The sequence below is a fragment of the Euleptes europaea genome, chromosome 12 (genome assembly GCF_029931775.1).
Source record: "Euleptes europaea isolate rEulEur1 chromosome 12, rEulEur1.hap1, whole genome shotgun sequence".
Classification (NCBI taxonomy): domain Eukaryota; kingdom Metazoa; phylum Chordata; class Lepidosauria; order Squamata; family Sphaerodactylidae; genus Euleptes; species Euleptes europaea.
The window spans coordinates 64,577,467-64,591,779 of record NC_079323.1 but is presented as its reverse complement, the minus strand read 5'-3'; the positions used below and the strand labels follow the sequence as shown (position 1 = coordinate 64,591,779).

Sequence of the window (14,313 nt, the reverse complement as noted above, 5' to 3'; positions counted from 1 at the left end):
GCCGACGGGGCTCACCCTCGGCAATGCATGCACGCACCGAGGTCGAAGCCTCGGGCACTTCTGGCCCATCGGGGCCAAGGATTACAAATGAAACCTTTGACTCATCGGAGTCACGGAGTACAAATACCGTGTCTGCTTCCTCCAGCGAGGAGGAGGACTGGGACATGCCGGCAAAAAACGCCGTCGGTCTGCTGTAAAGGGGGCTCCTCAGCAGACCGCTCCGAACGTTGTGCAAGGAGCTCCACTGATGGTAAGCGCTCAGGAAGACAATGTGTATGTAAAGGTCAATCTCTCGTTGCCAAAAGGGGGGCCCATGTTAGAATTTACGGCCCTAGTTGACTCGGGTTGTGCCCGCACCCTGATAAGCGAAGAGGCTGCCCGACAATCGCGAGTTAAGCGAAATCGGCTACCTGAACCCATCCGCTTTTCCCAGATGGATGGCAGTGACTTTAAAAAGGGGCCTGTTACTCACCGCACCGCCGCGGTCGTCATGGCCGTAGGGGAGCATTGGGAACGGCTTTATTTTACCATTGCTCCCATTGCCGCGCCCGTTGTTTTAGGGATGAACTGGTTGCTGGGGCACAATCCTTCCATAGACTGGATCGAGCGGACGCTCACCTTTCCCCGCAACCTGTGTGAATTCCATGATAAAGACCGAGTGCTTCAAACTCCCGCAGCCGCCCTCGTGGGGGCCCCTTCTATCAAAGCTTCCCTGCCCCAGCTCCCCAGCGAGTATTCCCAGTTTGCCGATGTGTTTGACGTGCGGGAATGCGACGAATTGCCCCCCCACCGGGAGATGGACTGTGCTATTGAAATAGTGGGGGATGGCAAATTATCCAAAGGGAAGGTCTACCCTATGAGTCCTAATGAAAAGGCGGTGTTGCGAGAATATTTGGACACCAATCTAGCGCGGGGATTTATCCGCCCGTCAAAGGCACCATACTCGGCCCCCGCCTTCTTTGTCAAGAAAAAGACGGGAGACTTAAGACTGTGTATTGATTTCCGTAGACTGAATGCTGTCACTCAGTCTAATGCATACCCCCTCCCTCTCATTCCAGACCTCGCACAATTGAAGGAGGGCCGAATCTTCACCAAATTGGATTTGGTGGAGGCTTACCACCGTGTCCGCATACGAGAAGGGGACGAACCAAAGACTGCCTTCTCAAGTTGTTTTGGAATGTTTGAGTATTTAGTGATGCCGTTCGGACTTTCGGGGGCTCCGAGTGTATTCATGCAATTGATTAATGAAGTACTTCATGATTTATTGTTCCGCGGGGTGGTGGTTTTCTTGGACGATATCCTCATTTATACGAAGACCATGAAGGAGCACGTACAATTGGTGCACGAGGTGCTGCAGCGGCTGCGTGAGCACAAACTGTTTGCTAAGGTTTCTAAATGTGATTTCCATCAACCCTCCATCACTTTTCTGGGGTATGTGATTTCCCACCAAGGCTTAGAGATGGATCCCGAAAAGGTTCGGGCGGTAATGGAGTGGGACCCCCCCCACCACGCGCAGACATTTGCAGCAGTTTTTGGGCTTTGCTAACTTTTACCGAAACTTCATCCCTAACTTTGCCCAGGTAGTGCTCCCTCTCACTTCGCTCCTGCGTACAAAAGGGAAAGAGGCGGGAGCCGCCTTGACCTCTGCTAGGTTGCAATGGACTTTGGACTGCCAGCAGGCTTTCGATACGCTCAAGCGGCTTTTCTCGTCCGAACCCGTTCTCGCGCACCCTGATTGTGAAAAACCTTTTGTGGTCCAGGTCGATGCTTCTGACGTTGCCATGGGGGGGGGGGGCTCTTGCAACGGGACGAGAACGGTCAGTTGAAACCTTGTGCCTATTTTTCCAAAAAGTTCTCCCAATCCGAAATCAACTGGGCCATTTGGGAGAAGGAAGCCGCAGCTGTTAAACACGCCCTCACCATTTGGAGGCATTTCCTGGAGGGGGCAGAGATCCCTTTTGAAGTTTGCAGCGATCACAAAAACCTGGAGGCCTTAAAAGGGGCTAGAAAGCTCACCGCGAAACAGATTCGTTGGGCAGTTTTTTGCCAAATTCCGTTTTGTCCTGAAACATGTGCCAGGGAAGGACAATGCGTTAGCGGATGCTCTTTCTAGGCTCCCCCAATATCGCAATGACTTTGACCGGCCGGTAGATTCCTTGTTTACCCCTGAACAGAGAGGGGAAGTCTCGGGACTTGCAGTAATCACCCGGTCCCAGTCCCACCGCCAGGATTTTCCTCCCCTCAAAGGAGTCCCGGAGGCTTTTCAACAGCGGCTCCGGGATGCTTCTTTGAGGGAGGCGGATCAGCAGGTTCTCCCCGCAAATCTCGACCGACAGGGCTCCTTTTGGTTGCAGGGGGGTAGGCCTTATGTCCCCGAAGTACTCCGAAAAGAGGTGCTGGGAATGGTCCACGGGGCAAAACTTGCGGGGCATTTTGGGTTTGTGAAGACTGTGCATTTACTGCGGCGTCAATTTTGGTGGCCAGGTATGAGAGCCGATGTGGAGTTATACGTGCGCAGCTGTCCCATTTGCGCCACTGCCAAAAAACGAATGGGAAAGCCCCCTGGACTCTTGAAGCCTCTGGAGACTCCGACTATGCCCTGGGAAGTGATCGCCATGGATTTTATCACTGATTTGCCCCCAAGTCGGGGAAAAACTGTACTGTGGGTGATAACAGACTTATTCTCTAAACAGGTTCACTTTGTTCCTTGTGCGGGGCTACCATCGGCCCAAAAGTTGGCTAAACTGTTTATTAATCACGTGGTGAAGTATCATTCGATCCCGAGGAAGGTCCTCTCCGACAGAGGGGCCCAATTCGTTGCCAAATTCTGGAGGGCCTTCCTAAAAGTCATGGGGGTGGAGGAACAAGGACTCTCTTCAGCCTACCACCCCCAGACCGATGGTCAGACCGAACGTGTCAATGCTGTGGTAGAATGCTATCTACGGTGTTATGTCAATTACCACCAGGACGACTGGGTAGACCTACTGCCTTTTGCTGAATATGCCTATAATAATGCCCCCCATTCCTCCACAGGTTTCAGTCCGTTTCATGTGGTTTATGGAAAAGACTTTGGGCCCTTTGGTTCTCCTACCATCACTCCTGAACTTGAAGGGGTGCAGGAGGTCCAGGATTGGGTACAGGTGGTGCAGACCACTTGGCCCTGGCTGCAGAAAAACCTGGAAAGGGCCAAGCGCAAGTACAAAGACCAGGCCGATAAACATCGGTCTCCGGGGTGGGAACTCAAGGTGGGAGGGCAGGTTTACCTTTCCACAAAGAACCTACGTTCACTTCGGCCTTGCAAAAAGCTTAGTGACAAGTATGTAGGTCCTTTCCCCATCACCCGAGTGATCAACGACATCACGGTGGAGTTGGAACTCCCCAAGTCTCTTCGAGGGGTACATCCAGTGTTCCACATCAGCCTACTTAAACCGTACGTCGCTGCCCCTCACTTCCACCCCCCCCAAGTCCGAAATTCCTACGGTTGTGGGGGGGGGGGAATCGCATCTTGAAGTTTCTAAAGTATTGGACTCTAAGCTGAAAAAGGGAAAATTGTTCTATCTGATCCGCTGGAAGCACCTGGGGCCCGCCCATGACGATTGGGTGGCCGCTCCCCATGTGGCGGCTCCCCGCCTGGTTCGAGAGTTTCACTCTGCCTATCCTGACAAGCCTCGTCCACCCGGACTCGGGGGAGGGGGGCCTTAAGGGGGGCAGAATGTAAGGGTCTGTAAGCTTTTGCTTTGTGTGTCCCCCCTCCCCTGGGCTCGTAAAAGCAGTCCAGGCCTTTTGCCTTTCCTTGGTTCAGGCGCTGCGTCCAGCAGGCCCCAGGTTGGAATGTCTCTTCCCACCATCCACCTCCCTTGCTCTCTCCGACTCCCTCCCACCAGCTATGGCCTTGGTGTGTAGATAGCAATAACGAGCTTCCTGAGATCTTTGATGTTCCTGTACCATGCACAATTATCTCGTAGATTCCCATAACATACATTTGACATCTGCTTCCCTGTAGGGGTTATAATTCTGTCTTTGTGAAATTGCTAGCACTTGCAACTTTGCCATTGTAAGACCTATACTAACCTGAAGCTTCCAATAAAGTTCCTTGGTTCTGCATGACTGTCTGAGCAAGTCATTTTATGGAGTTTGCACAGGGAGGTTGGGAACCCTCACAACTCCATAGTGCCTGAAAATTGTAGGCCAAGGCTATAAGCCACAAGCCTATTTTTATTTTATTTATTTCAGTATTTTTATCCTGCTTTTCTGCCCCATAGGGACCCAAAGTAGCCCACTAAATACAAAAGATACATTTTTAAAAAGTGAAAAAGGGGCAAAGTCCAAATAAAACTCACAATACATCATACTGCATTCTGGGCTAATCCCAGATCGTCAGAGTTACACTTTTCTGAACTTCATTGTACTTGGAAAGATGTAACTCTATTTAGAATTGCACTGTTAGGATTTCAGGCTGTGAGCCATGGGCAAAGAGCCAAGGGCCAAGACCCCTTTGGCTCTTGTCCTTTGGCTCACACCTCTGGCCACCTGTGCCGTGCAAGGAGAGGAGTAGAAGCTATGAACATAGCACAAATTTAGCCACTTGCTTTTCTATAGGAAACTCACAGCGAGTCACACATACCTTTTTTTGGATGTGGAGATTTACCGTATATACCCGTGTATAAGCCGACCCGCGTATAAGCCGAGGTGCCTAATTTCTCCCCAAAAATGGGGAAAAATTAGGCACCCGCGTATAAGTCGAGGGTCGGCTTATAACCCCTCCCCCCCCAGCAGGCTTCCCTTATCCAGAGGCAGGAGGTGGCGGCAGGGGACCCCCAGTGGCCCGGGAGGCCCCGCAGGCCGCTCCTAGGCCGCTCCAGGCCGGGCGAAGGCTGTGGCGCCCCCCCCCCCCGCGGCCCAGGAGGCCTTCCCAGGCTGGTCCTGGCTGGGGGGAGCCGCGCACGCCTGGCGGGAGTGGTGGCGCGCCCCTGCAGCGGCTGTAGGAGGCCCTCCCAGGCCGGTGCCGGCCAGGAGGAGCCGGGCGCGCCCGGCAGCGATCGCGCCCCGCCTGGCAAAGGCCCTCCGAGGCCGGTGCCGGCCAGGAGGAGCCGGGCACGCCCGGCAGCGATCGCGCCCCGCCCGGCAAAGGCCCTCCGAGGCCGGTGCCAGCCAGGAGGAGCCGGGCGCGCCCGGCAGCGATTGCGCCCGGCCCTGCAAAGGCCCTCCCAGGGCGCTCCTGGCCGGGGGAAGCCGCGCTGGCCTGTCGGCGATGGCGGCGGAGGTAAGTTCCCCCCTCCCTCCTCCTCCTCCTCCCCTCCCTCCTCCCCTACCCTACCGTATTGACCCGCGTATAAGCCGAGGCCGACTTTTTCAGCCCTTTTTTGGGGCTGAAAAACTCGGCTTATACGCGAGTATATACGGTATGTCACTGATCAGCGTACTCTGGCTGTAAAACCCTATCAAAAACTGATGCATAGGGAATCTGGGCTTCACTTTAAGTCTTTTCATCCATTGAGAGGCTTAGAGGCCGTAGTTGATTTTATAATAATGAAGATAAGTGACGTTTATTATGTACAGAGGTAGATAGATGGATAGCTTTACTTCTAGAGAAGCACAAAGCTCAGTTGGTTAGGAACAGTTCAGATCTTGAATAGTTACAGCTTGATGTACAACACTAAGAGGGTTACAAGATACAGCACAGCACTTAGTTACAGCACAGACTCTTCAGTCTATTCGGTAGATATTTATGCCAATAAAGGTGATGACTGACTGATTGATATTCAGTAAATATTCAGACTTTGTTCAGTATAGGTTACACTCAGCGTGGACTCGGTTTACCCTAGTACAGGAAAGAAGACCCTACAGATCTCTCTTCCCTGGAGGATGCCGGATAACAGAGGTTTATCCACAACCTCCCCCCTTGTTCTTCCCTCCTCAGATTTGCCCACACCTTGTGGAAAACAAATATTTCCCCAAAACACTAGTTAGGAGTCTCCCTATTTCAGGAGCCGCCTCCCACTCTGTGACGGATGAAAGGGTTGGTTTGTTTTTCTCTCCACCCCAGTCTTTCCTTTGTCACCACTCAGGCTTGGTTGATGTAAGCTAGGTAATATGTGAACCCCCAGGTTCTAAGAGTCTCTACGCACAACTGCACAGTTTGGGAGCTCAGAGGCAAAAAGATCCAGATCTCCTCCTTCCCTCCCTCCGAGAAGACTCCCTGTCAGCTCACCAAACGCCGCCCGCTGCCTTCTGGTATTGGCTGACAGAATCCCTCAGACTCAGAGTCTACATTTAACCCTGTATCAGACACATATGGACCCTATGATAATGTTTTGTTTTGTTTCCCCACAGACTGCATTCTACAAATGGCTACCTGAACAGGCAACATCTGGCCCACACATCTTTCTTCTTGAATGCAGAGAAATGGACAGTGAGAGTCAACTTGCTATTAGCTCACACAGGATGCTTTTCTAGTATGATGAGTTTTCTTGTGACATGTCTGGATAGGAAATTTGCTTAAGGGAGCAATGCTTCCTAGGCCAAAGCGCTGTGTGGGGAGATTTGATGCTGTTTCCTCTCCACATGGGACAGACCAAAGCAGAGGCTGCTTTGAGGGCGTGCAGTGGTTTGTGGGGCATGCGCTCACTTCAAGCACCCTGCCCCCAACTCCTAAAGCCAGCCCCTGACATCCAGTTAGACCCTTTATGTTCACTGAAGTCAATGGGCCTAAGAAGGGTATAATTCTGTTTAGGATTGCAGTGTAAGATCTTGGGTTGCAAGGTCAGCAATACATCCTTTTTCTAGATGGTACAAACTTTATTTATTGTTCAGTCTTATACCCTGCCCTGATCTGTGGCCAAGGCCGGGCTCAGGTTGGTTCACAATCAAAACTACAATAATATATTAAAATAATTAAAATCACAAAGTTTGTCTAAAGACAATAGATTCCCTTTCCATTTTAACACAATAAAAGTATAACAAATGGTGCTTACTTGTAGCGTAAGACCCCGAAGGGCCTCCAAATACCCAGAGCCCCCTAATATATCAGTTTATTAAACTAAGTGGGGGTAGGGAGGCCAGCATAGATGACAAGTTGTAGCTGCCCTCAACCCATAGGCCTGGTGGAATAACTCCGTTTTACAGGCTCTGCGGAAAGCTTTAATATCCCCCAGGGCCCTGGTCTCATTGGAAAGGGGAGTTCCACCAGGCCAGGGCCAAAAACACCCTAAGCCCTGGTTGAGGACAGCCTTACGCTCTTTGGGCTGGGGACCACCAGATTTCTATTATTAGAGGATCGTAATTCTCTCTGGTGGTGGTGGTGGGTGTACCAGGAGAGGCAATCCCGAAGATATGAATCTCTCTCTCTCTCTCTCTCTCTCTCTCTCTCTCCCTCTTCAGATAAATAATTACAACACTGTGTTATAGGTCTTTTTCAACAACCCACTGAGGGTGATGCCTAACATTTAGTTCTAGAATTTGATGTTCCCACATCCAGTGAGAAGGGAGATGCATGTCTTTATAGCCACAGAGTTCAGTACAGATTTATGACGGACAAAGGATACTGCAGAAAGCACTGGACACATGGCATGGAAGTGTCTTATTACAGATGGGACCCTCAGGATAATACTGTGACATAAAAGACCATTGTGTGTGTGTGTGTGTGTGTGTGTGTGTGTGTGTGTGTAAAGTGCTGCCAAGTCTCAGCCAATTTAGGTGACCCCGTAGGGTTTTCAAGGCAGGAGTTGAACGTTGTGTGTGTGTGTGTGTGTGTGTAAAGTGCTGCCAGGTCTCAGCAAATTTAGGTGACCCTGTAGGGTTTTCAAGGCAGGAGATGAACAGAGGGGGTTTGCCATTGCCTGCCTTTGCATAGCACCCTGGTATTCCTTGGTGGTCTCCCATCCATATACGGACCAGGGCCAACCCTGCTTAGTTTCTGCGATCTGATGAGATTGGGCTAGCTTGGACTATCCAGGTCAGGGCTTTTTCAAAAGATGAACCCCAAATACTGACTTAGGGCACTATCAAATATGTGTCCTTCCTGCTTTTGTAGATCTAAAATTCATTGTGTCCATTTTTTGGCCATGACCATATAATTGCCTCTCAAAATATTCCTAGATACAGGGATGTAACATTTTCACAAGCATTTATTTTGGCAGATTGACTTCTTTGCGGGAGGGGGTTCACTTTTTTCTTCCAATATTTTTCAGTGAACTGCAGAAGATTTACACCGTTGCAGCTAATATGTTACAGCTGCTGGGTAAGACACAGCTTCTCCATGTGGCTATGTTTTGCATAGTCACACCTTATTTTGTATGTAGAACTCTCAGCAAGGTTTCTGGACTGACGTCAATGGGAGCTCTTCCCAGAACAAGCGCATGAAATTCAATAGAGATTCATGCTGTGGATACAACACCTGCAGTGAGGAATAAAGAGGAATATTTGACCTCCTTCACTGAAGGCCAAACTATGTCAGCATTCAGACTTGGACAGCAAACAGATCTGTGCTAAAACACCACAAGGAACCATTGCTGTTGAATATGTAACACAGCACGTTCCCCAGTTATGTTTTCCCCACAAAAATAAAGGAAGAAAATCTCGACAATGGAAACACATTAATAGTAATTGTGTTATTGCATAACTATTTATTTGCATGTTGTTAAAGTGCGTATACCCAAGGACCCTGTAGGTCTTCAATAGCGACCTTGTCACATAGAATAGACAAAATAGACTGTATTGGTCTATTCCATATTGGAATAGGCCCAAACTATATATGGCTCTCAGTGTTCCTTGCTTCCAAGTGTGTATGTTCTCTCTCTCTCCCTCTTTCTTTGTAGCAGCCTTGTGAGAGCCTTGTTTTGATCAAGAGTGCAGATCAAGGTGAGGGGAATTAATGCTTTCTTGCCTTCATGGAGGATAGGTCCATCAATGCTTGATGGCCATGAAGAATAAAGAGAACCTCCATAGTTAGAGGAAGCTAACCTCTGAAGGTTTGTGCACGGAGGCAGCATCAGGGAAAGGCCTCAGCCTCTATGCCACGCTTGTTGGCTTCTACAGCAATTGGTTGGTCCTTGTAGAAACAGGTTGCTGGACTAGATAGTTAGAGGAAGTGCTTGAGTACACATGTAAACTGGCTTCACAATGTACTCCTGAACCTCAAGGGGTCTTTTGTCTGTGCTTGAAGAGAGTGCATGCTTTGGCTATACCTCAGGGACAGACTCAGAATAGTAGACAGTGAGGAAGACAATCCTTAAATTTAATGTTTATTGAAGATTAACAGAAGGAAAAGGAAGAACACGCAGGTGTACTGAAAGAGCAATATAAAATACTAAATCTGGGAAGTTACTGAAATGCAAGTAACTAGATGGAATACAAAAGTCAAACAAGCATTTGGGGAATAAGAAACAAAAAGCAAATCAGATGATTCCTAGTAAAAGCCATCCCAGTTGTCCCAGTCCCTAGTGATAGCCACCTCAGGTCTGCCAAATCCCTACTCGAGACAGGGTATCCCTCACCCCAAGCTCCTGTTGCCTGCCACCATTCCAACCAGGGATTAAAAAAAAGTCACTGGCATCAAGTCTAATGTCTCTTCTGGCAAACCTTAGAGTTTCTGGCAGTTGCTAGAGCTACTGCCGTTGCTTCCAGTTTTCACCCGGAAATAATGTCAACACGCTCATGCTGCTGCCCCCCCCCCCATGTCCCTGCCCCCAACCCTCCTGCTGGGAGTGCACATGGCTGCACACACATGCCACTTCCATTTGGGGGGGGGTGCTTGAGTGCTAAAGTCTCCCATCATAATGCAGCGCTTCTGGGGGTAAACCCGAAAGTGACGTAATTGCATTGGCACGGCTGCGCATCCAGGATCGCCGCCTCAGCCCTGCCCCAAAAACCTCTTGCTAGTGGAGGGGGGGGGGGACCTGGCAACCTTAATGTTACCATTATTACTACTGCTACTATTTTATTTGTATCCTATCTTTCTGTTGAGGAACCAAGGGTAGAGTACAGAAGCATCTATCCCCCTCCCATTTTATCCATACAACATCCCTGTGAAGTAAATTGGGCTGAGAATCTGGCTCAAGGTCACTCAGAGGTTTTTCATGGCGGAGAAGAGGGTTTGAACCTTGGTCTCCCCAGTGCTAGGCCAACCCTCTAACCACTGTGCCACAATAGCTCTTTAAATACACCAGGCACTTCACTGTTATTTGAAATCAAATGATTAGAAAGGTCTTCTGTTGTCTGAAGGCACTTAACATTTTCTGGACTGAATCCCCTAAAGGTGAAACATTATTCAACAACCCATTTAGATACAAAGTTACAAATGTTAAGAAATGTGATAAATATTCACATTTTTCTAAATAAAAATTTAGCAAAATAATTTTTTTAAATTGTGGCAACAAGATAAAAATGTGGCTAAAAACATTTACCGTTTAATTGTCCAGTGGCCACAGGTATTACTTTGTATGGAGTACTAAGAGAGACAAAAGAAAGACTGTTAAAGCACATATTTTGCAAATGCACAGCTGCCATGATGATGCAACATGAGAGGAAGGACTAGAGCTGTACTCTAACTTGTTTTCAATGTTTAGCCACGGAAAAGAAGAGTGCACATTGTTTGCAAATCCATATCCCTGCTGACACATAAGAGGATCTTGCCACTGTTTGAACAGTACTAACAAACTCTCCATTCCTGCAGCTATTAAAAGACCACAGCAACACATTTTCTGTTTGACAGCCTCATGGATCAGACTGGGAAGGAAGTGGTGAATAGACTTTGACTTGGAGCATCAACAACTGCAGAGGGAAAACAAGGCCAAAGCAGGCCATTGAGGGGCCTGGGAAAATGAAAAGGAGCTCTGGGAAAATGGAAGGTCCTTAGGCTATGTGTTAATGAGTGCGCACCTCCAAAAATGTCTGTGTGTGCAATTATGCTTTGGTTTGCTTCTACTAGTTGGCAAAGAAAGCCTGGTAGGATAAGGAACTACGAACTCTCTTGGCTGAGTGGGATGGAAAAAGACATTTTCACATTAACTACTTCTTGCAGTGATTTTTGTTTTACTCAGATAACTATAAATGCTTTAATAATATATATTTTAATTAAACTATATATGCTTTAATAATATATATTTTTTATTAAAGGCCCTTATTGATTACTGAGTAATTTTTGCTGTGTCCCCCTCTACATTGTTTTATTCCAAACAAGCACACAGATTAGGGTTGCCAACTCCAGGTTGCAATATTCCTGAAGATTTTAGAGGTGGAGCCTGGGGAAGGGCGGTGTTTGGGAAGGGGAAGGGCCTCGGCAGCGTATAATGCCATAGAGTCCCTCCCTCCAAAGCATCCATTTTCTCCAGGGGAACTGATCTCTGTCATCTGGAGACCAGTTGAAATTCTGTGAGATCTCCAGGCCCACCTGGAGGTTGGCAACCCTTACACAGACATACAAATTCACAAATTCTGCAGCTGAATAAGCACTGCTATTTTTCTGAGCTTAGTTCTAAGACAATGTGCCTACCTTTCTGAGTTTGCTGGCATAGTAGGATCAATAGACACCATGCAGTCATCTGCTGTGAAAAGTGAAATGGTTGTATTCCTGAAAAACAATGGTTATTTATTTATAGAAATATTAATACCCTCCCCTTTCAGCTCAAACAGTCCAAATGGCAACTATCAAATAGTAATTAAAACAATTTAAATCTAACATCTGAAAAAAAACCCAAAGAAGTAATAACAGAAGATAGCATAAACAATCTGAGGCAACAGAAAGAAAGAAAAAGCCCAAGCAAATTCAGAAGGAGTAGGGTCATAAGTAATACGAGCCAAGGAACTCAACAGTTCTCTCAAAAGGTTCTCTCAAAAGAACTCAAAAGATTCAGTTTTGACCTGGTGCTAGAATGTCACCAAAGAAGTGGCAACACAAAACTCCCTGGGGAGGGAGATCCACAGTCTGGGCTCCACAGCTGGGAAGGCCACCCATGAACAAATGTTGCCAGGTCCCCCCTGGCACCTGCGGGGATGGGGGTAGGGTTGCCAGATCCTGGTTGGGAAACTCCTGGAGATCTGAGGATGGAGTCTGGGGAGGACAGGGACCTCAGTGGGGTACAATGCCATAGAGTCCACCCTCCAAAGCATCCATTTTTTCTCCAGGGAAACAGATCACTGTACTCTGGAGATGAGCTGTAATTCCGGGGGATCCCCATGTCCCAAATGGAGGCTGGCATCCCAGCCATGAACCCGTAAGGGTACAGTCACATGGAGTAAGCTTAAAGTTATATTTATTTAGATCAGGCTATGACTTTCTCCCAAGTTCATACACCACATCATATACTGGGTGATGGAAATTGGGGAAGAAAAGAAAGAAAACAGCTGAGATGTCAGTATAGAAGATTCAGAACTAGAGTAGGAATGCTGACATGAGCCCACTAACTGAAAACACACACATCTGTAACTGTACTCTGGACAATTTCCCACTTTTGCTAGCATGTATTTTCCAGAAGATACCAGAATCCTCATTTATGCATTTATTACCCTCTTCCATCACAGGGCTTTTCTTTTTTAAAAAAGGGAATGTCTAAAGCAGAGGTTCCCAAAATTTTTGAGTCATGGAGCACTTTTCAGGAGAGAAATTTGTCACGGAGCACTAATTTTCACCTAGCACCTATATACTAAACCGAATGGCAGTAGTATTTTTCTTTCCAATCTCTTCATGGAGCACTAGGAAATGTTTCGCGGAGCACCAAGTGCTCCACGGAGCACAGTTTGGGAACCTCTGGTATAGAGCATTATTAACATACTCTACTGCTGCGATCTACTAGTTCTCAGCTTTCATTAATAAAATGTAAGTCTGTAGCCCCTTTGGTTGTAGAATTACAAGCAGAAATATGCAGCCTGCACTTTCCCTTTTATGCCTTCACAAGGAAAAGGGCTTGGTACTTTATTTTAAAAAATGAAAGTCGGGAACGAGTATATTGTTGCAATAGATAATTTTAACATTATAAAGTCATAGCAATTTGTCAATTACCTTTTTTTAAAGCCTGAAAATGCTCTCTGGTGCGGATGAGGAAAATGGTGGCTGTGGAGACTGAGGTATGGAAAATAGCACCAATGTGGGTGGGACCAGCAAAAATTGCATACCTTCACATCCATATGGTGGCCATATGTACTTTGACTGTGATCCTTCCAACAAGGTTGTACCAAAACAGATTTGGGAAAAATCACAGCAAAGCAGGGGGAAACACAGAAGCAGGATGAAAAGTGGACGACATAGTATGGATGATCCTGAAAATATTGCTACTGTAAAGAACAAAACATCAGTGTGGAAACAAGATTATACTGTGGGACAGAATAGATCCCCCCTGTCCTGTACCTCTTTTATAAAGAGGTTCAAAGCATGCCCAGGTCATTTTCAAAGCTTGAAGAATAGAATTAGCATTGTATTTTCTTTCCTCTGGGGCTTGATGACATTATGACCATTTTACTTCACACCTGCAGCATTCTTCTGAATGCACAGGCTGAACAGCATCACCAGCCAGAACGTATATCCATTGTCATCTTTGTGTTACAGCCAGCATTCATTCATGCAGGATAGGAGACACGGTTTCTGGGTCAGCAGTCACAGTTGCTCGGTAGGTTCAACTTATGAAGCTGTCTTATACCAAGTCAAACTACTGGTCACTTTAACTTTGCATTGTTTGCTCTGCCTGGCAGTGGCTCTCCAGAGTCTTGGGCAGACTATAAAGTCTTTCCATCCCAACACCTGCTATTTGAAACCCTTTTAAAGGCTGGGCCTGGGATAGGGTTGCCAGGGCAGAGCCTGAGGAGGGCAGGGTTCGGGGAGGGACTTCAATGCCATAGAGTCCAATTGCCAAAACTGCCATTTTCTCCAGGTGAACTGATCTCTATCAGCTAGAGATCAGTTGTAATAGCAAAAGATCTCTACTCAACATCTGCCTCTTCAGGCAATATGAAGAAGAAAATATATAAGTCTGATGGACTATACTAAGAATTAATGTTGGAACTTTTATATTACGGTACTATTGGTGGTACAGTTTTGCTCACACTTTTTTCACTTTTGTTTGCCTATAGGGTGGTGGTTTATAGTTATATATAGTATATGTAGTTTGGAATATCTTTAATTTATAGTCTTGTTGTGTAATATATTGTGGTTTGAAACCTTTTGAGGCTAAGTGCTGGTTTTTTGAGTGCATCTACTGAGTACAGTACAGGTGTTGTTACTTGTTGATAGTACCTGGAGATTGGCAACCCTAGACTGGAATCTTCTCCATGCAAAGCATATGTGCTCTACCACTGACCACAGCCCCCAGTGCAAGCCCTTGA

At 47.3% G+C, this 14,313-nt stretch overlaps 1 protein-coding gene across 3 annotated transcripts in view; it reads right to left on the bottom strand.

Annotated features, from left to right (window-relative positions):
- The window catches only part of PDE9A (phosphodiesterase 9A), a 99,363-nt gene that overhangs the window by 61,616 nt on the left and 23,434 nt on the right, over window positions 1–14,313 (bottom strand). The window contains exons 3-4 of one of the 3 annotated variants that reach the window (XM_056858116.1): window positions 11,492–11,569; window positions 10,404–10,447 (exon numbers count right to left, since the gene is read on the bottom strand). In XM_056858116.1, the coding sequence (XP_056714094.1) occupies window positions 10,404–10,447; window positions 11,492–11,569 (122 nt within the window). Of the gene's footprint in view, window positions 1–10,403; window positions 10,448–11,491; window positions 11,570–14,313 lie in introns of those variants that run through there. The other 2 variants (XM_056858117.1, XM_056858118.1) reach the window with 2 other exon arrangements.